This window comes from Panulirus ornatus, chromosome 71 (genome assembly GCF_036320965.1).
Source record: "Panulirus ornatus isolate Po-2019 chromosome 71, ASM3632096v1, whole genome shotgun sequence".
Classification (NCBI taxonomy): Eukaryota; Metazoa; Arthropoda; class Malacostraca; order Decapoda; family Palinuridae; genus Panulirus; species Panulirus ornatus.
In genome coordinates, this window is record NC_092294.1 from 2,211,244 (window position 1) to 2,238,679 (window position 27,436).

Genomic DNA, 27,436 nt, shown 5'->3' on the forward strand with positions numbered 1-27,436 from the left:
GAGAGAATGAGTGAGGAATGATTGACCAAGAGGATATATGTGTCGGAGGTGGAGGGAACGAGGAGAAGAGGGAGACCAAATTGGAGGTGGAAAGATGGAGTGAAAAAGATTTTGTGTGATCGGGGCCTGAACATGCAGGAGGGTGTAAGGAGGGCAAGGAATAGAGTGAATTGGAGCGATGTGGTATACCGGGGTTGACGTGCTGTCAGTGGATTGAATCAAGGCATGTGAAGCGTCTGGGGTAAACCATGGAAAGCTGTGTAGGTATGTATATTTGCGTGTGTGGACGTATGTATATACATGTGTATGGGGGTGGGTTGGGCCATTTCTTTCGTCTGTTTCCTTGCGCTACCTCGCAAACGCGGGAGACAGCGACAAAGCAAAAAGAAGTAAAAAAAAAAACAATAATACCGTAGAAAGTATCGAAAGAAATTTAAAAGAAAATAATATAATGGATTTAAAAGAGATTAAATGACCCTATCCTTATAATTACAGTAAGAATCATTTAGATCATATCTTAGGTAAATTATTTATCTCATTTAGGAAACAAGCCATATATACTTGGTTCTTACTACACATAAAATCTTGCCTATAATACAGTAGAGAAAAGATTGGCATAAATGAGCTCGTACAAACTACTTTTGAGATAACTTTGAACACAACTTGTAAAGCTGGTCATTCTGCAGGTCCCGAATAGATACTAGATTCTATATACTATACACTATACTATACTATACTATATACTATACTAGATTCTACAAATGGTATTCATATTGCTCTTACTCAGCAAAGCTGGAGTGATATCTTCACTGAAGACGGTACGAACGAAGCTTAGGGGAACTTCAGTAAGATATTCACGGTAGCGGAGCAAACTTATGCGCGGGTGAGTCAGGTCAGGTCATCAAAACCAAACATGAGCTCCCGACTGTTATGATCACCCTTACAACACACGCGATATATCTCACTTATGTACCCTTCTGAACGTATATCTGAACCCTTCTGAACCATCATGAACATATATCTGAACCCTTCTGAACCATTATGAACACATATCTGAACCCTTCTGAATGCATATGTTAACCTTTCCGAACGCATATCTGAACCCTTCTTAACACATACCTGAACCCTTCTGAATACATCTGAACGCATATCTGAACCCTTCTGAACACACATGTGAACCCTTCCGAACGCATATCTGAACCCTTCTGAACATATATGTGAACCCTTCTGAACACATATTGGTATATCATATTGACAATCAGCTCATAATTAAAGAACAGCAATCATTAACTCACTTTAATAGCATCAATGAAACTCTAATGAGAAGGGAAAAGAATGGACACAATCCTTTCTCTAAATATTAGAAATCCAATTGGGAAAATTAAAGAAAACGGCGAAGCATCTAAGGAAATATAGGAAAACGGGTCAGGTTCTTTACCATCAGGAGTCTTAACCACCTTTGGTGACAGTGAGCCTATAGAAAATGCCTCCTCCGAGTAACTGAAGAAAATCTTTCAACAAGAAAGATTATACTGGCGTCCTTAGTGACACTGCTACACCAGCAGAATGCTTGCTTTGACAAGCAGAAACACAATCCTGCTGGACTCTGACAGTCTCTCATCATCTTTGCACCATCTCCTCAACTCCACCACACACTGCCACCAAGACTTGGTACTCCATCTGTTGAAACGCCTTTTTTGGTGACATACATTACGGAATAGTTTAAGTTATTTATCATTTACTGTTATATCATCCATCGATTCATGAACTTATTCTCCCCATATCAAGGTATATATTTACAGTTGTTCTTTTAACTCCTGTGTCAAGTGCCAGGGAAGTTAATATTTGCCTCGTACGTGTCTTAACCCAGAATAAGTAACTTTGTTTTGCTTAACGTAGCATCTTACGAGACATACCTGCTACACCAAGCAGGGACATACGTTTACTTGCTACTGTCAAATGATTATATCTGTACGAGTCTTCATCTGATGTACCAGGAATTACCCCAGAACAACTTTCTCAGACAGTCCTGTTGTTATCCCATGACCTTTTCCCAGGGGGTTCTGCAACTCCAAAGCCGCGCTTCGTTCAGTAGCAGAGACAGGACAGACTCATTTAAAAGCAAAAGTTTTTTTTGACGAAACTCAACGCCGTTTCCTCAACTGACAATGACACAGATTCGTTTACGGTAACTCTTCATTTACAGTGTAACCTCATGTATCCGGAGTCCGGTAACACCTTTGGGGCTTTCCTTCCTCCTAAAAAAAAAAATAAAGACTTCCCCATTGACGTCATCAACAACAGAGTACTTACACTGGACAGCCAGTGTGACCTGGTCGTGCAGGACCGTGCCAGGAAGGTTGGGGCTGAAGGCTTTGCACACCAGTGGAACACCGTGATCGCCAGGCTTCGGTGTCAACTTTACTGTGCTCACACTAACATTCCCGCCAACCGTCATCTGCAACAGAACAAGAGACATTTGAGATATCGTAGTGATGTCTTTATAGTTCATATATACTTACATATCTATACGTTTCTCTATCCTTTTTCTATCTATTTGCAAGTAAGTGCCCATTCTTCCTATCACTCATTCATATATATATATATATATATATATATATATATATATATATATATATATATATATAGGGAGCGGGGGGCTGGAAATCCTCCCCTCTCTTTTTTTTTTTTTTTTTTTTGATTTTCCAAAAGAAGGAACAGAGGGGGCCAGGTGAGGATATTCCAAAAAAGGCCCAGTCCTCTGTTCGTAACGCTACCTCACTAATGCGGGAAATGGCGAATAGTTTAAAATATATATATATATATATATATATATATATATATATATATATATATATATATATAAATATATATATATATTTTTTTTTTTTTTTTTTTTTTTTTTTTTATACTTTGTCGCTGTCTCCCGCGTTTGCGAGGTAGCGCGAGGAAACAGACGAAAGAAATGGCCCAACCCCCATACACACGTACATACACACGTCCACACACGCAAATATACATACCTACACAGCTTTCCATGGTTTACCCCAGACGCTTCACATGCCTTGATTCAATCCACTGACAGCACGTCAACCCCGGTATACCACATCGCTCCAATTCACTCTATTCCTTGCCCTCCTTTCACCCTCCTGCATGTTCAGGCCCCGATCACACAAAATCTTTTTCACTCCATCTTTCCACCTCCAATTTGGTCTCCCTCTTCTCCTCGTTCCCTCCACCTCCGACACATATATCCTCTTGGTCAATCTTTCCTCACTCATTCTCTCCATGTGCCCAAACCATTTCAAAACACCCTCTTCTGCTCTCTCAACCACGCTCTTTTTATTTCCACACATCTCTCTTACCCTTACGTTACTTACTCGATCAAACCACCTCACACCACACATTGTCCTCAAACATCTCATTTCCAGCACATCCATCCTCCTGCGCACAACTCTATCCATAGCCCACGCCTCGCAACCATACAACATTGTTGGAACCACTATTCCTTCAAACATACCCATTTTTGCTTTCCGAGATAATGTTCTCGACTTCCACACATTTTTCAAGGCTCCCAAAATTTTCGCCCCCTCCCCCACCCTATGATCCACTTCCGCTTCCATGGTTCCATCCGCTGACAGATCCACTCCCAGATATCTAAAACACTTCACTTCCTCCAGTTTTTCTCCATTCAAACTCACCTCCCAATTGACTTGACCCTCAACCCTACTGTACCTAATAACCTTGCTCTTATTCACATTTACTCTTAACTTTCTTCTTCCACACACTTTACCAAACTCAGTCACCAGCTTCTGCAGTTTCTCACATGAATCAGCCACCAGCGCTGTATCATCAGCGAACAACAACTGACTCACTTCCCAAGCTCTCTCATCCCCAACAGACTTCATACTTGCCCCTCTTTCCAGGACTCTTGCATTTACCTCCCTAACAACCCCATCCATAAACAAATTAAACAACCATGGAGACATCACACACCCCTGCCGCAAACTTACATTCACTGAGAACCAATCACTTTCCTCTCTTCCTACACGTACACATGCCTTACATCCTCGATAAAAACTTTTCACTGCTTCTAACAACTTGCCTCCCACACCATATATTCTTAATACCTTCCACAGAGCATCTCTATCAACTCTATCATATGCCTTCTCCAGATCCATAAATGCTACATACAAATCCATTTGCTTTTCTAAGTATTTCTCACATACATTCTTCAAAGCAAACACCTGATCCACACATCCTCTACCACTTCTGAAACCGCACTGCTCTTCCCCAATCTGATGCTCTGTACATGCCTTCACCCTCTCAATCAATACCCTCCCATATAGTTTACCAGGAATACTCAACAAACTTATACCTCTGTAATTTGAGCACTCACTCTTATCCCCTTTGCCTTTGTACAATGGCACTATGCACGCATTCCGCCAATCCTCAGGCACCTCACCATGAGTCATACATACATTAAATAACCTTACCAACCAGTCAACAATACAGTCACCCCCTTTTTTAATAACTTCCACTGCAATACCATCCAAACCTGCTGCCTTGCCGGCTTTCATCTTCCGCAAAGCTTTTACTACCTCTTCTCTGTTTACCAAATCATTTTCCCTAACCCTCTCACTTTGCACACCACCTCGACCAAAACACCCTATATCTGCCACTCTGTCATCAGACACATTCAACAAACCTTCAAAATACTCATTCCATCTCCTTCTCACATCACCACTACTTGTTATCACCTCCCCATTTACGTCCTTCACTGAAGTTCCCATTTGCTCCCTTGTCTTACGCACCCTATTTACCTCCTTCCAGAACATCTTTTTATTCTCCCTAAAATTTACTGATAGTCTCTCACCCCAACTCTCATTTGCCCTTTTTTTCACCTCTTGCACCTTTCTCTTGACCTCCTGTCTCTTTCTTTTATACTTCTCCCACTCAATTGCATTTTTTCCCTGCAAAAATCGTCCAAATGCCTCTCTCTTCTCTTTCACTAATACTCTTACTTCTTCATCCCACCACTCACTACCCTTTCTAAACAGCCCACCTCCCACTCTTCTCATGCCACAAGCATCTTTTGCGCAATCCATCACTGATTCCCTAAATACATCCCATTCCTCCCCCACTCCCCTTACTTCCATTGTTCTCACCTTTTTCCATTCTGTACACAGTCTCTCCTGGTACTTCCCACACAGGTCTCCTTCCCAAGCTCACTTACTCTCACCACCTTCTTCACCCCAACATTCACTCCTCTATATATATATATATATATATATATATATATATATATATATATATTTTTTGTCGCTGTCTCCCGCGTTTGCGAGGTAGCGCAAGGAAACAGACGAAAGAAATGGCCCTTTCCACATCCAGGCCCCACAGAACTTTCCATGGTTTACCCCAGACGCTTCACATGCCCTGATTCAATCCATTGACAGCACGTCGACCCCGGTATACCACATCGATCCAATTCACTCTTCCTTGCCCGCCTTTCACTCTCCTGCATGTTCAGGCCCCGATCTCTCAAAATCTTTTTCACTCCATCTTTCCACCTCCAATTTGGTCTCTCACTTCTCCTCGTTCCCTCCACCTCCGACACATATATCCTCTTGGTCAATCTTTCCTCACTCATTATCTCCATGTGCCCAAACCATTTCAAAACAACCACGCTCTTCTTATTTCCACACATCTCTCTTACCCTTACATTACTTACTCGATATGGTGTGAGGGGCAAGTTGTTAGAAGCAGTCAAAAGTTTTTATCGAGGATGTAAAGAATGTGTACGTTTAGGAAGAGAAGAACGTGATTGGTTCTCAGTGAATGTTGGTTTGCGGCAGGGGTGTGTGATGTCTCCATGGTTGTTTAATTTGTTTATGGATGGGGTTATTAGGGAGGTGAATGCAAGAGTTTTGGAAAGACGGGCAAGTATGCAGTCTGTTATGGATGAGAAAGCTTGGGAAGTGAGTCAGTTGTTGTTAGCTGATGATTCAGCGCTGGTGGCTGATTCGGGTGAGAAATTGCAGAAGCTGGTGACTGAGTTTGGTAAAGTGTGTGAAAGAAGAGAGCTGAGAGTAAATGTGAATAAGAACAAGGCTATTAGGTACAGTAGGGTTAAGGGCAAGTCAGTTGGGAGGTAAGTTTGGATGGAGAAAAACTGGAGGAAGTGAAGTATTTTAGATATCTCGGAGTGGATTTGGCAGCGGATGGAACCATGGAAGCGGAAGTGAGTCATAGGGTGGGGGAGGGCGAAGGTTCTGGGAGCGTTGAAAAATGTGTAGAAGGCGAGAACATTATCAAGTAGAGCAAAAAATTGTTATGTTTGAAGGAATAGTGGTTCCAACAATTCTATATGGTTGCAAGGCGTGGGCTATGGATAGAGTTGTGCGGAGGAAAGTGGATGTGTTGGAAATGAGATGTTTGAGGAAATATGTGGTGTGAGGTGGTTTGATCGAGTAAGTAATGAAAGTGTAACAGAGATGAGTGGTAATAAAACGAGTGTGGTTGAGGGAGCAGAAGAGGGTGTCTTGAAATGGTTTGGTCACATGGAGAGAATGAGTGAGGAAAGATTGACAAAGAGGATATATGTGTCAGAGGTGGAGGGAACGAGAAGTGGAAGACCAAATTGGAGGTGGAAAGATGGGGTGAAAAAGATTTTGAGCGATCGGGGCCTAAACATGCAGGAGGGTAAAAAGCGTGCAAGGAACAGAGTGAATTGGAACGAAGTATACCGGGGTCGACGTGCTGTCAATGGATTGAACCAGGGCATGTGGGGTAAACCATAGAACGTTTTGTGGGGCTTGGATGTGGAAAGGAAGCTGTGGTTTTGGTGCATTATACATGACAGCTAGAGACTGAGTGTGAACGAATGTGGCCTTTGTTGTCTTTTCCTAGCGCTACCTCGCGCGCACATGGGTGAGTGGGGTGCCATTTCATTTGTTGCTGGGTAGCGGCGGGAAAGGATGAAAGCAGCAAGTATGAATATGTAGATGTGTATATAAGTCTGTGTATGTATATGAATGTATACGATGAAATGTATATGTATGTATATGTGCGTGTGTGGGCATTTATGTATATACATGGGTATGTGGGTGGGTTGGGCCATTCTTTCGTCTGTTTCCTTGCGCTACCTCGCTAACGCGGGAGACAGCGACAAAGTATAACAGAAAAAAAAAAAAAATATATATATATATATATATATATATATATATATATATATATATAATTACCAGGAATACTCAACAAACTTATACCTCTGTAATTTGAGCACTCACTCTTATCCCCTTTGCCTTTGTACAATGGCACTATGCACGCATTCCGCCAATCCTCAGGCACCTCACCATGAGTCATACATACATTAAATAACCTTACCAACCAGTCAACAATACAGTCACCCCCTTTTTTAATAAATTCCACTGCAATACCATCCAAACCTGCTGCCTTGCCGGCTTTCATCTTCCGCAAAGCTTTTACTACCTCTTCTCTGTTTACCAAATCATTTTCCCTAACCTTCTCACTTTGCACACCACCTCGACCAAAACACCCTATATCTGCCACTCTGTCATCAGACACATTCAACAAACCTTCAAAATACTCATTCCATCTCCTTCTCACATCACCGCTACTTGTTATCACCTCCCCATTTACGCCCTTCACTGAAGTTCCCATTTGCTCTCTTGTCTTACGCACCCTATTTACCTCCTTCCAGAACATCTTTTTATTCTCCCTAAAATTTACTGATAGTCTCTCACCCCAACTCTCATTTGCCCTTTTTTTCACCTCTTGCACCTTTCTCTTGACCTCCTGTCTCTTTCTTTTATACTTCTCCCACTCAATTGCATTTTTTCCCTGCAAAAATCGTCCAAATGCCTCTCTCTTCTCTTTCACTAATACTCTTACTTCTTCATCCCACCACTCACTACCCATTCTAAACAGCCTGGTAAATTATATGGGAGGGTATTGATTGAGAGGGTGAAGGCATGTACAGAGCATCAGATTGGGGAAGAGCAGTGCGGTTTCAGAAGTGGTAGAGGATGTGTGGATCAGGTGTTTGCTTTGAAGAATGTATGTGAGAAATACTTAGAAAAGCAAATGGATTTGTATGTAGCATTTATGGATCTGGAGAAGGCATATGATAGAGTTGATAGAGATGCTCTGTGGAAGGTATTAAGAATATATGGTGTGGGAGGCAAGTTGTTAGAAGCAGTGAAAAGTTTTTATCGAGGATGTAAGGCATGCGTACGTGTAGGAAGAGAGGAAAGTGATTGGTTCTCAGTGAATGTAGGTTTGCGGCAGGGGTGTGTGATGTCTCCATGGTTGTTTAATTTGTTTATGGATGGGGTTGTTAGGGAGGTAAATGCAAGAGTCCTGGAAAGAGGGGCAAGTATGAAGTCTGTTGGGGATGAGAGAGCTTGGGAAGTGAGTCAGTTGTTGTTCGCTGATGATACAGCGCTGGTGGCTGATTCATGTGAGAAACTGCAGAAGCTGGTGACTGAGTTTGGTAAAGTGTGTGGAAGAAGAAAGTTAAGAGTAAATGTGAATAAGAGCAAGGTTATTAGGTACAGTAGGGGTGAGGGTCAAGTCAATTGGGAGGTGAGTTTGAATGGAGAAAAACTGGAGGAAGTGAAGTGTTTTAGATATCTGGGAGTGGATCTGTCAGCGGATGGAACCATGGAAGGGGAAGTGGATCATAGGGTGGGGGAGGGGGCGAAAATTTTGGGAGCCTTGAAGAATGTGTGGAAGTCGAGAACATTATCTCGGAAAGCAAAAATGGGTATGTTTGAAGGAATAGTGGTTCCAACAATGTTGTATGGTTGCGAGGCGTGGGCTATGGATAGAGATGTGCGCAGGAGGATGGATGTGCTGGAAATGAGATGTTTGAGGACAATGTGTGGTGTGAGGTGGTTTGATCGAGTAAGTAACGTAAGGGTAAGAGAGATGTGTGGAAATAAAAAGAGCGTGGTTGAGAGAGCAGAAGAGGGTGTTTTGAAATGGTTTGGGCACATGGAGAGAATGAGTGAGGAAAGATTGACCAAGAGGATATATGTGTCGGAGGTGGAGGGAACGAGGAGAAGAGGGAGACCAAATTGGAGGTGGAAAGATGGAGTGAAAAAGATTTTGTGTGATCGGGGCCTGAACATGCAGGAGGGTGAAAGGAGGGCAAGGAATAGAGTGAATTGGAGCGATGTGGTATACAGGGGTTGACGTGCTGTCAGTGGATTGAATCAAGGCATGTGAAGCGTCTGGGGTAAACCATGGAAAACTGTGTAGGTATGTATATTTGCGTGTGTGGACGTGTGTATGTACATGTGTATGGGGGGGGGGGGGGGTTGGGCCATTTCTTTCGTCTGTTTCCTTGCGCTACCTCGCAATCGCGGGAGACAGCGACAAAGTATAAAAAAAAAAAAAAAAAAAAAATATATATATATATATATATATATATATATATATATATATATATATATATATATATATATATATATATATATATCCCTGGGGATAGGGGAGAAAGAATACTTCCCACGTATTCCCTGCGTGTCGTAGAAGGCGACTAAAAGGGAAGGGAGCGGGAGGCTGGAAATCCTCCCCTCTCATTTTTTTTTTTATTTTCCAATGCGGGAAATGGTGAATAGTATGAAAGAAAAATATATATATAGGTAATTCTGATGATTTTAGTAAGTAAATCTGTTTACTCCAATGTGTAGAATGTCTTCTTGCTTAAAATTTGAGTATAGGATTTTGAAATTGTATCTGAAAGTTCCATTCGAGTCACTACTGTGCTCGAATGTACTCTTTCATATCACTCACATATCATATCTTGAAGTTCAATATATATATATATATATATATATATATATATATATATATATATATATATATATATATATATATATATATATATATATATATATATATTTTTTTTTTTTATACTATTTGCCATTTCCCGCGTTAGCGAGGTAGCGTTAAGAACAGAGAACTGGGCCTTAGAGGGAATATCCTCACCTGACCCCCTTCTCTGTTCCTTCTTTTGGAAAATAAAAAAAAAAAACAAGAAAGGGGAGGATTTCCAGCCACCCGCTCCCTCCCCTTTTAGTCGCCTTCTACGACACGCAGGGAATACGTGGGAAGTATTCTTTCTCCCCTATCCCCAGGGATAATATATATATATATATATATATATATATATATATATATATATATATATATATATATATATATATATATATATATATATATATATATATATATATATATATATATATATATATAAACGAGAATACACGCACATATACATACATACACATGTACATATCTATACTTGCTCGCCTATATATATATATATATATATATATATATATATATATATATATATATATATATATATATATATATATATATATATATATATAAACGAGTATACACGCACATATACATACATACACATGTACATATCTATACTTACTCGCCTTCATCCTTTCTTGTCGCTACCCCGCCCCACAGGAAACAGCATGGCTACCCCTGCTTCAGCGAGGTAGAGTCAGAAAAACAGACAAAAAAGGCCACATTCACATTCAGTCTGTATATAAATATTTAGTCTTTTTTTTATACTTGTTCGCCTTTTCCCGTGTTAACGAGGAAGCGCCAGGCACAAAGAAAATGACTCATACTCGTATGTATATACACCAATGCATTTTTAACACTATCTTTCTAGCTTTCTGCTCTTTCTTTTTCCAGTTTTTGTCATCACACATTTTGCTTCATCATGCGAATTGTGAATCAAATGACTTTTATTCATTCTCACTTTATATTTGATATACACGAAGCGTTTCAGGCACACTATTACTACCCATCTTCAGTCAAATTGTTTATATATGACAACACAATATATATAGACCAAAACAGGAATGGATCACGTATGGACGTATTAGAAATGAGAGCAGTGACATGGGTAAAATGATGATTGGTGGACAAATTACTTTAATGAGGTGATGATTAAGCAAGATATTTCTGTAGGGTAGAAGTAGTTCAAATGCAGTTCATCTACAGTGCTGAAACACCACCAAAGACCATCTCCAGCAACTTCCATGAGACCCGGTGGTCTTTTGCTGTTTATCTGTTTTATGTTAGCTGAGACGGCATGGGCAACTGAGGCCCTATGAAGGCCATACCATTAACGATATATATATATATATATATATATATATATATATATATATATATATATATATATATATATCCTAGCCTAGGCCAAGTACCTATATCATGGATGAACAGCTACACTGACTGTGCACCATCTGCGGCAACCAGGATTCGAACCCATGCGCTCGACCCCGGGCGGCCCGGGAATGCCGTCACCTTTCATACACAAGACCCAGGATGGATAATACTCACCAGTGGATTGTCGGCCGTGAGCTGCCTGCCGGCCAGCCACCAGTGGATGACAGGAGCGGGTGACGCGCCCACCACGTGACACGTGAAGGAAGTTTGCTGGTCGCCGCTGACCCAGTCCCCCGGCGTCTCCAGCCTGACGCTCAGGGGCGGCACTGTGGGAGACAGATGGTACATAAGGCTGGAGAAAAATATACTAAAAAGGGGGAAAAAAAATCCTTCGTTATTCTAAATTTGTTTTGAATATTCACCACACCATCTCCATGAACCTGCACGTTTTTATTCACGAAGAAACTATCATAATTCGCCTGATAAAGAAATATCTGAAAATGTGTGAGAAAGACTCGTTTTCTTGCAGGAGAGAAATACACAGAATGCAGAGAGGGGGTTCAGTTAGAGAGGCCTGCTTTAGACACAGCTCCTGCAATGGTGACCAGAAACGAAATAACGAAAGAAATATGAAAAAAAATATGTGTTTGATCTCGAGTACGAATAGTGTGTTATAGGTTATGAGGGAACTGGGCATCAGAGAGGAAAACTGGTCTTACATTTAGGTAAAAAGGATTCAAAACGTATATCTAATTCCATCCTTATCACCATCATGACAGTCTTATCTATCTATATACCTACACACACACACACACACACACACACACACACACACACACACACATACACACACAGACTTGGATCACGCCTGATCGTACCCGTCATCTTCACACACGACTGTACACTTCCAGCTGAATGTAATTATGAAAGATATATAGATTAACTTTAGCAGTCAACTAGCGAGCTAGGGTTTCAGTGTGAGTTTCTGGAGAGGCCTGTGTCGCCATGTTACACCGATATTCAAAAAGGTAATAAATCACTGCCAGGCAATTATCGACTAATTAACTTAACGTCAGTAGTTGGTAAACTAACGGAAACCATCATTCGGGAGGAGACTGTAAACCATTCAGAGGACTCGAACCCAATGAACGATTATTTGCATAGCTTTCGACGTAGATGCTCAATTTGTTTTATAAAACAATAACATGTCTGATCACAGTAGAGCATTTGATATCATCTCTTTGGATTTTCAAAACCTATTCAGTTCAACCTACAATGCTAATACCAAAAGTGAAGTCACATGACATAGATGGAGATGTACTTTGATGGTTAGGAAACTGGCTGATTGACCGTAAACAAAGAGCAGTGATTAATGGACAAAACTCTAAATAGTAAGACATGAGAAGGGGTGTGCCACAAGCATCAGTCTTTCACAACTCATCTTTCTCATATATTCTTTTCTTTTTCTTTCAAACTATTCGCCATTTCCCGCGTTAGCGAGGTAGCGTTAAGAACAGAGGACTGGGCCTTTGAGGGAACATCCTCACCTGGCCCCCTTCTCTGTTCCTTCTTTTGGAAAATCAAAAAAAAGAGAGGGGAAGATTTCCAGCCACCCGCTGCCTCCCCTTTTAGTCGCCTTCTACGACACGCAGGGAATACGTGGGAAGTATTCTTTCTCTCCTATCCCCAGGGATAATATATAAGAATGATATTAATATAATGGACCGCATTGTAAAGTATCTTAATTCGCTAACGATGCTGAGTTGGGAAATAAATCAAGAAGAGAAACTGAACGTCTGCAGCCTCAAACAGATATTGACAATCTTATGTAACTAGGCTAATATGTGGCGAATGAATTTAGATATTGATAAGCACCAAGCTTTTAATATCGGTAGCAAAAATGAAAAGGCAAGAAATTATATAAATTCTGTTAAGCTACAAAAATTAAATGAGGAAAAAGACTTAGTTGTTATAATCTCTGGTGACATAGAGCCAAGTAAACAGTGCACAGAAGCAGTGAAAAAAACTTTAAAAATTCTCGAATAAAATTCTAAGGAAATCATTGTCACTGCACGACTCACCAGTGCGTCCAGATTTGGTCAAGCGACTTGAGAAGAGGCTGAGACAGGATTGAGAAAGCATTAGGCGAGCTACCAAGATCATTCGCGGTCTGAGAAACATATTCTAAGAAAGCCGAAAAAAACGAGTATAATAAACTTAGAAAAGAGAAGAGATGATCTCATACAAGTATTCAAAATCATTAAAAGTTTCGACAATCTGTATCTGACGAGGAGCTACACGGTAGACTCGTCTGGTGTCACTGATAATAACGGATATAACAAAACTCGTGAGCAAACGTTTGACCTCATATGAGGCGAAGGTACTTTTTCGTCAACAGAACTGTTTATACATGAAACAATTTACCAATCAGAGTCGTTACAAGCAATGCCATAAATACGGTTAAGTACAGACTTGATCAATATTTTTTTTGCTTCAGTTCCACGATTAATATTATTTGCACCTCCTTAGCAACACGATCATTGCACATGTCTTCCTCACTGACGAAACTATACGTCTTCCCCGTCTACCACGTTCATCAATGACTTCCTGAACTCCTCCACTGTCACAAGCAACCTGGTGAAAACCTTGTGGTCTGTTGTTGTTTGAATTCAGTTGTACATTATCATGGGAATGGCTTCCTGAATTACATAAACCGTTCTCTATTTATCTATTACTCACACACACACACACACATACACACACACACACACACACACTCACCGGAGAAATGATCAACTACAAACATGTTTCCTTGATGAGTGTGGTCTGCTTGAGGCTAGAGTGCGAGTGTGTGTGTGTGTGTGTGGGTGGTTGGGTGTGTGTGTGTGTGTGTGTGTGTGTGTGTGTGTGTGTGTGTGTGTGTGGGTGTGTGTGTCGTGGGTGGATGGGTGGTCGGGTGTGTGTGTGTGTGTGAGGGTGGGTGTGTGTGTCGTGGGTGGGTGTGTGGTCGGGTGTGTGTGTGTGTGAGGGTGGGTGTGTGTGTCGTGGGTGGGTGGGTGGTCGGGTGTGTGGTCGGGTGTGTGTGTGTGTGTGAGGGTGGGTGTGTGTGTCGTGGGTGGGTGGGTGGTCGGGTGTGTGTGTGTGTGTGTGTGTGTGTGTGTGTGTGTGTGTGTGTGTGTGTGTGTGAGGGTGTGTGTGTGTGTGAGGGTGGGTGTGTGTGTCGTGGGTGGGTGGGTGGTCGGGTGTGTGTGTGTGTGTGTGAGGGTGGGTGTGTGTGTGTGTGTGTGTGTGTGTGTGTGTGTGTGTGTGTGTGTGTGTGTGTGTGTGTGTGTGTGTGTGTGTGTTGTGTGTGTGTGTGTGTGTGTGTGTGTGTGTGTGTGTGTGTGTGAGGGTGGGTGTGTGTGTCGTGGGTGGGTGGGTGGTCGGGTGTGTGTGTGTGTGTGTGTGTGTGTGTGTGTGTGTGTGTGTGTGTGTGTGTGTGTGTGTGAGGGTGGGTGTGTGTGTCGTGGGTGGGTGGGTGGTCGGGTGTGTGTGTGTGTGTGTGTGTGTGTGTGTGTGTGTGTGTGTGTGTGTGTGTGTGTGTGAGGGTGGGTGTGTGTGTCGTGGGTGTGTGGTCGGGTGTGTGTGTGTGTGTGTGTGTGTGTGAGGGTGGGTGTGACCTTGATTAGGCCAGTCAGTTGTCCATGCCGTCTCAGCCAACATTCAAAGAAGGCTAACATGCATATCACCACATGATCTAACCTACCTCCTTCCAACCCTCTTGTAGACCATACATCCTGCACGCTACCTACCATATTCCCTCTCACATGAAGCAGATCAATCCTACTCTTATCCTCGCTGTCTTCTCTCCGTCTATACCACAAGCATTCCTGCATATCCTTATGCTTTAAGTACACATTATCAGTGCCCACACCTGCTGATGTACGTAATTAACGTATTCTCTAATCACTGTCATTTACGCCTGGTACACAACACCCACCAGACACTCCCTCAGCCTCCATACTGTCTTCCCATCTATCCATCACACAGAGTCTCTACCCTGGACGTATGTAAACACCTCACCTGACTCGCTGTCAAGTTCTTTCTGGATGGTACCCTTAACCTCGTCTTCCCCTCAATAAAGGGTGTTTACACAACCATCACGAACATCATAAACCTCTCACTCACACTTAGACTTCGTACCTAATGATATATTTGGCGCAGAAATACTTGCAATCAGTCATCAACTCAATCTCCGTATCATACACACAGTCTTCAATACGTTATACACAAATCCCGAGTCTAGCAGGCGAGCTGAAGGAGCAGCGACTTGCTGCTCCGTAATCTCTCTCTCTCTCTCTCTCTCTCTCTCTCTCTCTCTCTCTCTCTCTCTCTCTCTCTCTCACTGGGTGCGGATGTGTTTTTCCCAGGAGTTCCTGTGAAAGGAAATCGATCATCACAGTTCAGCAGACAACAAAAGAACAGTTACAAAACCGACTGACGGACCATCGGATCTACGAGATTTACTACGTAGGAAAAGATGAGCGCCAGTATATCTCTGGCTTATATATATATATATATATATATATATATATATATATATATATATATATATATATATATATATATATATATAGGAAAGGATCACAATTTTGCGCGTGATCAAGATATTCCTGAGTCCACGGGGAAAATGAAACACGATAAGTTCCCAAGTGCACTTTCGTGTAATAATCACATTATCAGGGGAGATACAAGAAAGAGATATACAACAAAGAGACGTAGCTAGGACGCCATTTGGTCCGCGATGAAAGTGAAATCGCAGTACGGTGGGAGTTCAGATAACTTTATGTAACATGTAGTTTTCATATGTGCTGCACTACGTCTTTATGTATCTAGTAACAAAGATGTGGTAAAGGATGATAAGTCTATATTTCTGGTGTTGCTTTATACTCCTAACTTAGCTAATGTAAGACAGGGTCTGGAAAACAGTGCTTTTAATGTTGCTTTCCAATACAATAACACCATCAGTAAGACCTTAATGAAATGTAGGCCAAAGTAGCAGATAACTGGGAGTGTTTACGCCGTCAAATGTAAGTCATGTACAGATGTATACATCAGCCAGACTCGTAAAACAGTAACTGAGAGATGTTATTGGCACTGTCATTCAGTACGCAGGGATGACCACAGAAATGCACACGATCATCCTGTAGACCTTACCAACCCAGTCACATTGTACCCCTCATCTGATCATGGTACCAGTAACGTCATTGAATGTCTTAATTGCTAATACTAAGTACTTTGTCCTCAGGTAACTTTGAAGTATATCCTACTATCAACCAAATCATTATGAAAGGATTATGAAGAAGCGATAGCATAAGTAATATTGTTGAACACACATCTTACTACCCAGGCCACCCCCTTCCTCTCAATCTCCTTCACCATATATATATATATATATATATATATATATATATATATATATATATATATATATATATATATATATCCCTTTTTCTAGAACTTCTTTACTTTTACTGGTTAGGTTCACAAACACTTGCGTAGCTCTAACTAGCTTCTTCATTATCAATATTTCATTTTTTATCTTTTCCCCCAAGACGGTCATGAATGGGGCATGTTTTACCCGTGCTATGTCGGTCAATATATTCATAGCGGGGACAGTCATTATCAGGTATCAATGCAGTGTGTTCCATCCTCGTTGCTATGCATGTGATATGGCTGGACGCTATCAGTCAAGTACGTGACGACAGCGGTGAGTTTCCTTTGGTCTTTCAGCAGACGAGTGGGACCCGGAACACGCCCATTTTCTCTCATAGCCTTAGCATCTTCCGCAATTCACGTGAGGCAAGATTTTCCTGGCGAGTCGTCACGCAACCATGAATAACAATGGCACCAGGACTGAGCCTTGTGGGACACCAGTGGCTGTAGCAACCTACAACTGTCGTTTTCCCATTGATCTTTCCGGTAATCTTCAGACCCTATGTGCCAATGATACTAAATCTCACAGCTCTACGTGTTTACCTTGTCTTCTTTCTTATATAATTGGCATGTTGTCCTCATCCAATTCCTTATCACCGACCTTACTTCCTATATGTTTCTGAGCATCATCTCAAGTGGTCAGTCCAATTTCTTTGCCCAGTCCTTGAGAAAACTATGATCAGAGATACGCAACCAATCCACACCAACATCTTTCAAGAGCCAAATCATATGTTGGTAATATTCTCTCAGTGCGTTTCAGTTTCTCACTTTCATCCCACCTCGTAACTGAGGCAAGCACTCGACTTCAAGTACAGTATGAACCGCAGCATCTATATAGTTACATACAACTTCTTTTTGTCAAAAAAAATTTGTGATTACCTATTATGTTTAACGAGTACAAGCTTCACACTCGTGCTGCACTGTCTCTTAACCTTGTGTATATGTATCATGTCTTTACGTATGTATACACATACACATAAGCGTTAGCTGAATCCAGGTACCCATTATCGAACAGTCCCGAAGGAAGGATGAACACCTGGGTTGAGTGTAGGCTGACTGCCACGCCAAGGGTCTAAATTATCCCAAGCTGACCCGTGCCGACCCATAGTCAGTAACGCTAACAACCACAAAAAGAGGCTTCTTTGTGTGTGTGTGTGTGTGTGTGTGTGTGTGTGTGTGTGTGTGTGTGTGTGTGTGTGTGTGTGTGTGTGTGTGTGTGTGTGTGTGTGATTTACACGTGTATATGTATAAGTGAATAAACATGTCTACTTGTAAGTGGCTGCACATATAATTAACATTAAATAACGATTCGTTATTACTAAAAACAACGTTTCGAAAAAGGAAGTTATCGTATTTCTGTGTAAATTTACCTCGTAAAGAGTTTTAGTCATTTTGAATGAGAAAATTCAGTATCGGTTCCCACGAGCGAGTAATCAGAACCATGATCAGTAATGTTGTTAACAGATAACTGACCAATGCCTCGCTGGTAAGTGTTCTTAAAATAAATGAATTGCATCTGTATACGAAAAGATAAACGAACTATATATATATATATATACATATATATATATATATATATATATATATATATATATATATATATATATATATATATATATATATATATATATCATATTTCTTACTTATTATAATTTGTCGCTGTCTACCGCGTTAACGAGGAAGCGCAAGGAAACAGACGAAAGAATGGCCCAACCCACCCACATATGCATATACATACACGTCCACACACGCCCATATACATACCTATACATTCTAACGTATACATATATATACATACACAGACATAGACATATATACACATGCACATAATTCATGATTGCTGCCTTTATACATTCCCGTCGCCACCCCGCCACATATGAAATAGCATCTCCCCTCCCCCCGCGACGTAGCGCGTGGAAAGGACAAAAGGCCACATTCGTTCACACTCAGTCTCTAGCTGTCATGTAATAATGCACCGAAACCACAGCTCCCTTTGCACATCCAAGCCCCACAGAATTTTCCATGGTTTACCCCAGACGCTTCACATGCCCTGGTCGACGCCGGTTTACCACATTGTTCCAATTTACTCTATTCCTTGCACGCCTTTCACTCTCCTGTATGTTCAGGCCCGGATCCCCCAAAATCGTTTTCACTCCATCTTTCCACCTCCAATTTGGTCTCCCGCTTCTCCTCGTTCCCTCCACCTCTAACACATATATCCTCTTTGTCAATCTTTCCTCACTCATTCTCTCCATGTGACCAAACCATTTCCAAATACCCTCTTCTGCTCTCTCAACCACACTCATTTTATTACCACACAATCTCTCTTACCCTTTCATTACTTACTCGATCAAACCACCTCACACCACATATTGTCCTCAAACATCTCATTTCCAACACATCCACCCTCCTCCGCATAACCCTATCTATAGCCCACGCCTCAAAACCATATAACATTGTTGGAACCACTATTCCCTAAAACATACACATTTTTTGCTCTCCGAGATAACGTTCTCGCCTTCCACACATTCTTCAATGCTCCCAAAAACTTTGTCCTCTTCCCCACCCTGTGACTCACATCCGCTTCCATGGTTCCATCCGCTACCAAATCCACTCCCAGATATCTAAAACACTTCACTTCCTCCAGCTTTTCTCCATTCAAACTCACTTCCCAATTTACTTGTTCCCCAACTCTACTGAACCTAATAACCTTGATCTTATCCACAGCTTTCTTCTACACACTTTACCAAACTCAGTCACCAGTTTCTGCAGTTTCTCTCCCGAATCAGCCACTAGCGCTGTATCATCAGCGAACAACATCTGGCTCACATCCCAAGTCCTCTCATCTGCAACAGACTGCATACTTGTCCCTCTTTCCAAAACTCTTGCATTCACCTCCAAAACAGCCCCATCCATAAACAAACTAAACAACCATGGAGACATCACGCATCCTTGCCGCAAACCGATATTCACTGGGAACCAATCACTTTCCTCTCTTCCTACTCGTACACATGCCTTACATCCTCGATAAAAACTTTTCACTGCTTCTAACAACTTACCTCCCACACCATATACTCTTAATACATTCCACAGAGCATCTCTATCAATTCTATCATATGCCTTCTCCAGATCCATAAATGCTACATATAAATCCATTTGTTTTTCTAAATATTTCTCACATACATTTTTCAAAGCAAACACCTGATCCACACATCCTCTACCACTTCTGAAACTACACTGCTCTTCCCCAATCTGATGCTCACTACATGCCATCTCCCTCTCAATCAAAACCCTCCCATGTAATTTCCCAGGAATACTCAATGAACTTATACCTCTGTAATTTGAACACTCACCTTTACCCCCCTTTGCCTTTGTACAATGGCACTATGTATGCATTCCGCCAATCCTCAGGCACTTCACCACGAGCCATATATAAAGTGAATATCCTCACCAACAAGTCAACAACACAGTCGCCCCCTTTTTTAATAAAGTCCACAGTAATACCATCCAAATCCGCCGCCTTACCAGCTTTCATCTTCCGCAAAGCTTTCACTACCTCTCCTCTGTTTACCAAATCATTCTCCCTGACCCTCTCACTTTGCACACCACCTCGACCAAAACACCCTATATCTGCCACTCTATCATCAAACACACTCAACAAACCTTCAAAATACTCACTTCACCAATATTTGTTAATACATCCCCATTTGCCCCCTTCACCGATGTTCTCATTTGTTCTCTTGTCTTACGCACTTTCTTTGCCTCCTTCCAAAACATCTTTTTAATCTCCCTAAAATTTAATGATATTCCCTCACCCTAACTCTCATTTGCTCTCTTTTTCACCACTTGCACCTTTCTCTTGACCTCTTTAATCTTTCTTTTATACATCTCCCAGTGTCATTTGCACTATTTCCTTGCAAAAATCGTCCAAATGCCTCTCTTCTCTTTCACTGACAATCGTACTTCATCCCACCACTCACTACCTTTTCTAATCTTCCCACCTCCCACCTTTTTCATATATATATATATATATATATATATATATATATATACATATATATACGAGAGATAGCGATATTGGATTACGTGTTAATTGATAGGCGCGCGAAAGAGAGACTTTTGGATGTTCATGTGCTGCATGGTGCAACTGGAGGGATGTCTGATCATCATCCTGTAGAGGCGAAGGTGAAGATTTGTAGAGGTTTTCAGAAAAGTAGAATGTTGGGGTGAAGAGAGTGGTGAGAGTAAGTGAGCTTGGGAAGGAAACTTGTGTGAGGAAGCACCAGGAGAGACTGAGTACAGAATGGAAAAGGTGAGAACAAAGGACGTAAGGGGAGTGGAGAAGGAATGTGATGTATTTAGGGAACCTTTGATGGCTTGTGCAAAAGATGCTTGTGGCATGAGAAGCGTGGGAGGTGGGCAGATTAGAAAGGGTAGTGAGTGGTGGGATGAAGAAGTAAGATTATTAGTGAAAGAGAAGAGAGAGGCATTTGGTCGATCTTTGCAGGGAAATAATGCAAAAGAGTGGGAGATGTATAAAAGAAAGAGGCAGGAGGTCAAGAGAAAGGTGTAAGAGGCGAAAAAGAGGACAAATGAGAGTTGGAGTGAGAGAGTATCATTAAATTTTAGGGAGAATAAAAAGATGTTTTGGAAGGAGGTAAATAAAGTGCGTAAGACAAGGGGGCTAATGGGGAGGTTATAACAAGTAGTGGTGATGTGAGAAGGAGATGAAGTGAGTATTTTGAAGGTTTGTTGAATGTGTTTAATGATAGAGTGGCAGATATAGGGTGTTTTGGTCGAGGTGGTGTGCAAAGTGAGAGGGTTAAGGAAAATGATTTGGTAAACAGAGAAGAGGTAGTAAAAGCTTTGCGGAAGATGAAAGCTGGGGAGGCAGCCGGTTTGGATGGTATTGCAAAGGAATCTATCAAAAAAGGTCGCCACTATATTGTTGTCTGGTTGGTAAGGTTACTTGATGTATGTATGACTCATGGTGAGGTGCCTGAGGACTGACGGAATACTTGCATAGTGCCATTGTACAAAGGCAAAGGGGATAAAAGTGAGAGCTCAAATTATAAAGGCATACGTTTGTTGAGTATAAATTAGAAATTATATGGGAGGGTATTGACTGAGAGGGAGAAGGCATGTACAGAGCATCGGATTGGGGAGAGCAGTGTGGTTTCAGAAATGGTAGTGGATGTGTGGATCGAGTGTTTGCTTTGAAGAATGTATGTGAGAAATACTTAGAAAAGCCAATGGATTTGTATGTAGCATTTACGGATCTGGAGAAGGCATATGATAGAGTTGATAGAGATGCGCTGAGGAAGGTATTAAGAATATATGGTGTAGGAGGCAAGTTGTTAGAAGCAGTGAAAAGTTTTTATCGAGGATGTAAGGCATATGTACGTGTAGGAAGAGAGGAAAGTGATTGGTTCTTAGTGAATGTTGGTTTGCGGCAGGGGTGCGTGATGTCTCCATGGCTGTTTAATTTATTCATGGATGGGGTTGTTAAGGAGGTGAATGCAAGGGTCTTGAAAAGAGGGGCAAGTATGCAGTCTGTTGTGGATGAGAGAGCTTGTGAAGTGAGTCAGTTGTTCACTGATGATACAGCGCTGGTGGCTGATTCGTGTGAGAAACTGCAGAAGCTGGTGACTGAGTTTGGTAAAGTGTGTGAAAGAAGAAAGCTGAGAGTAAATGTGAATAAGAGCAAGGTTATTAGGTACAGTAGGGTTGAGGGACAAGTCAACTGGGAGGTAAGTTTGAATGGAGAAAAACTGGAGGAAGCGAAGTGTTTTAGATATCTGGGAGTGGATTTGGCAGCGGGTGGAACCATGGAAGCGGAAGTGAATCATCGGGTGGGGGAGTTTGCGAAAGTTCTGGGGGCGTTGAAAAATGTGTGGAAGTTGAGAACGTTATAATGGAAAACATAATGGATATGTTTGAAGGAATAGTGGTTCCAACAATGTTATATGGTTGCGAGGCGTGGGCTATAGACAGAGTTGTGCGGAGGAGGGTGGATGCGCTGGAAATGAGTTGTTTGAGGACAATATGTGGTGTGAAGTGGTTTGATCGATTTAGTAATGAAAGGGGTAAGAGATGTGTGGTAGTAAATAGAGTGTGATTGAGAGAGCAGAAGAGGGTGTTTGGAAATGGTTTGGTCACATGGAAAGAATGAGTGAGGAAAGATTGACAAAGAGGATAAATGTGCCAGAGGTGGAGGGAACAAGGAGAAGTGGGAGATCAAATTGGAGGTGGAAAGATGGAGTGAAAAAGATTTTGAGTGATCGGGGCCTGAACATGCAGGAGGGTGAAAGGCGTGCAAGGTGTAGAGTGAATTGGAACGATGTGGTATACCGGGGTCGACGTGCTGTCAATGGATTGACTCAGGGCATGTGAAGCGCCTGGGGTAAACCATGGAAAGTTCTGTGGGGCTTGGATGTGGAAAGGGAGCTGTGGTTTCGGTGCATTATTACATGACAGCTAGAGACTGAGTGTGAACGAATGGACCTCGCACACATGACGGGGGAGGGGGTTGTTATTTCATGTGTGGCGAGGTGGCGATGGGAATGAATAAAGGCGGACAGTATGAATTATGTACATGTGTATATATGTATATGTCTGTGTGTGTATATATATGCATACCTTGAGATGTATAGGTATGTATATTTGCGTGTGTAGACGTGTATGTATATATATGTGTATGTGGGTGGGTTGGGCCATTCTTTCGTCTGTTTCCTTGCGCTACCTCGCTAACGCGGGAGACAGCGACAAAGCAAAATAAATAAATAAAATATATATATATATATATATATATATATATATATATATATATATATATATATATATATATATATATATGAGAAAGAAGACACTTTAACATGTCACAATAACTTGTGACGAATTAGGATTTTGACAAAAGTGCTTACTAAGTTTTTCATTCCTTAAAGTTTGAATAAAAAACTGAGTTATAACCGATCGTGTTAGATATACAGTTGTTCCATGACCATGATTCTGCCTGAAGTCTGGCCAATTCCGTTAAACTTGAAGTCAATTGCCAGACTGGGAGAACATGACAATGAAATAGCCAATAGTGTTTTGGCAGAGAAGAACATAAAGCATTAGATTGGCAGGATGGCATGAAACATGACAATAGCTTTAAGAAAAATCAAGTAAAACAACCACAAGTCCTGCAGAAATGGAAGAGGAACAAATTACAGTAAAAGACTTGCTACTGATGGGTACGATTTTGGTGAACGACTAGGAAATGAAATCCAGAATACAATATTGCGACGAGACACAGGATGATATATTGCCAAGGTAAGGATAGTGGAGGAGGGATGGACAGCGGTGGATTCATCAAATATCAAGTTGGATGAGATGGAAATAAGAACCATCGAAGGTTCAATGTGAGATCGAAGGTCAATGTGAGAGTTGGACGTCCCGCGGTGGGGTTGCAGAGCGGCCCGGGAGTATAACTGAATGCTGCAGAGTTGTTGGAGTAGGTTACGAGTACGGCTGGATGTACGAGTACTGGCGAATGTGTACCCTGATGACGGTCATATCCTGGTGTCACAGCGTCAAGTGTCGAGCGTACTGGTGAGTGACTGATGGTCATTCCCCAAGCTTGGATGCAGGTCCGGTGGAGCACATCTCTTGTCCCTCGTCCAGGATTATATACCAAGGTCAAATTAGTTTTTAAATTCACATTTCGATAGTTGTAAAAGTACACTAGAACTCTCAGCTCATTGCGTCCTGTCCTCAGTCAATTTGATACTCAGCTCAGTGGTATTACCAGGATAATGGAGGCAGATTATGCTGAGAAGTCTGATGGATCATTGTTTACCAATTTGCTGACATCTGCAACAAAAGCTTTACTTTAGTACTAAAAGTATGGCACGCCTCTTGTACAAGCCTTGTCTACTGAATTACTCTGGGACAAGACAGAATTTTCTTTAACCCAGGCTAGATTACTGCTCAAGTTCACTGGGACTATCATCCCGTCCCGTGAGATCAGGACGTTTGAATGGGTTTAGTTAACAACTTATGGAGGTAAGAGGTTTGCTGTAGTACGTCTCACTAAGGATGGATATAGTTCGTAGACTCCCCTCTAATGGTGAGGTTCATGTAATATATATCTACATCCTCCTCCCACATACAACCATAGAGTGAATAACGAACAGGACTACTGTATTCACATTAAATGTCAGGGATGATAGTCCAGGACAAGTCACCGATCAAGGGTGCACACAAAACTGTTCAGTCGTGGACGTAATCCTTACAGACAGACAGACAGACAGACAGCTCCTCCGCTTCGATGCTCACAAACTTCAGGTAAGTCTCGTAACTATATATATATATATATATATATATATATATATATATATATATATATATATATATATATATATATATATATATATATATATTTTTTTTTTTTTTTTCATACTATTCGCTATTTCCCGCGATAGCGAGGTAGCGTTAAGAACAGAGGACTGGGCCTTTGAGGGAATATCCTCACCTGGACCTCTTCTCTGTTCCTTCTTTTGGAAAATTAAAAAAAAAAAAAAAAAAAAAAAAAACACGAGAGGGGAGGATTTCCAGCCCCCCGCTCCCTTCCCTTTTAGTCGCCTTCTACGACACGCAGGGAATACGTGGGAAGTATTCTTTCTCCCCTATCCCCAGGGAAAATATATATATATATATATATATATATATATATATATATATATATATATATATATATATATATATATATATATTATTTATTATACTTACTCGCTGTCTCCCGCGTTTGCGAGGTAGCACAAGGAAACAGACGAAAGAATGGCCCAACCCACCCACATACACTTAAACATACATACACGTCCACACACGCACATATACATACCTATACATTTCAACGTATACATATATATACATAGATATATACATATATACACAACTGCCAATATCTATATTCCAGTCTTAGTCTCATTAACACATAATTTACAGAATAAGGTTTGCCCCATAAGTTACACTGGTGTTAATCATCACATATAATGTATTTATTTTTATTTTTTTTTTTTTGCTTTGTCGCTGTCTCCCGCGTTTGCGAGGTAGCGCAAGGAAACAGACGAAAGAAATGGCCCAACCCACCCCCATACACATGCCTTGATTCAATCCACTGACAGCACGTCAACCCCGGTATACCACATCGCTCCAATTCACTCTATTCTTTGCCCTCCTTTCACCCTCCTGCATGTTCAGGCCCCGATCACACAAAATCTTTTTCACTCCATCTTTCCACCTCCAATTTGGTCTCCCTCTTCTCCTCGTTCCCTCCACCTCCGACACATATATCCTCTTGGTCAATCTTTCCTCACTCATTCTCTCCATGTGCCCAAACCATTTCAAAACACCCTCTTCTGCTCTCTCAACCACGCTCTTTTTATTTCCACACATCTCTCTTACCCTTACGTTACTTACTCGATCAAACCACCTCACACCACACATTGTCCTCAAACATCTCATTTCCAGCACATCCATCCTCCTGCGCACAACTCTATCCATAGCCCACGCCTCGCAACCATACAACATTGTTGGAACCACTATTCCTTCAAACATACCCATTTTTGCTTTCCGAGATAATGTTCTCGACTTCCACACATTCTTCAAGGCTCCCAGAATTTTCGCCCCCTCCCCCACCCTATGATCCACTTCCGCTTCCATGGTTCCATCCGCTGCCAGATCCACTCCCAGATATCTAAAACACTTCATTTTGCTTTGTCGCTGTCTCCCGCGTTAGCGAAGTAGCGCAAGGAAACAGACGAAAGAATGGCTCAACCCACCCACATACACATGTATATACATACACGTCCACACGCAAATATACATACCCATACATCTCAATGTATACATATATATATATATACACACACAGACATATACATATATACACATGTACATAATTCATACTGTCTGCCTTTATTCATTCCCATCGCCACCCCGCCATACATGAAATAACAACCCCCTCCCCCCCTCATGTGTGCGAGGTAGCGCCAGGAAAATACGTATTTCTCACATACGTTCTTCAAAGCAAACACCTGATCCACACACCTCTACCACTTCTGAAACCACACTGCTCTTCCCCAATCTGATGCTCTGTACATGCCTTCCCCCTCTCAATCAATACCCTCCCATATAATTTTACAGGAATACTCAACAAACTTATACCTCTGTAATTTGAGCACTCACTCTTATCCCCTTTGCCTTTGCACAATGGCACTATGCACGCATTCCGCCAATCCTTCGGCACCTCACCATGAATCATACATACATTAAATAACCTTATCAACCAGTCAACAATATATATATATATATATATATATATATATATATATATATATATATATATATATATGGTAAGTATGAATATACCTCAGCGTCTGATAGGTATCTATTCATTAGCAGACCCAATACGAAGGAGTGAATAGCTGGTTCGGCTGTGAACAGCCTTGAATAGACATGGTGACATTACACTCTCTACAGAACACCCAACTTTTCCGGGAATCCTTTTCATAAACATACCTTACTCCCCTGGAAAATCATCCTCACGTCAAGGAGAAACTTTTCATTTTCTCCAAGTACCAGTAGCATCTTCCATGCTGAACATCTGTCTTGTGCTCTCGCCAGGTCCGATAATGCCACGTACATGCAATTTTCTCTTTTCATGTATTCCTGGCAGGTTCTCCAA

The 27,436-nt window shown here is 41.4% G+C and overlaps 1 protein-coding gene across 5 annotated transcripts in view; it reads right to left on the minus strand.

Moving 5' to 3' along the window:
• LOC139747993 (uncharacterized) overlaps window positions 1-27,436 on the minus strand; it is a 585,795-nt gene that overhangs the window by 165,765 nt on the left and 392,594 nt on the right. For all 5 annotated transcript variants that reach the window (XM_071660527.1, XM_071660528.1, XM_071660529.1 and 2 more), the window contains 2 exons: window positions 11,407-11,558; window positions 2,314-2,458 (listed from right to left, as the gene is read on the minus strand). In XM_071660527.1, the coding sequence (XP_071516628.1) occupies window positions 2,314-2,458; window positions 11,407-11,558 (297 nt within the window). The remainder of the gene's footprint in view (window positions 1-2,313; window positions 2,459-11,406; window positions 11,559-27,436) is intronic.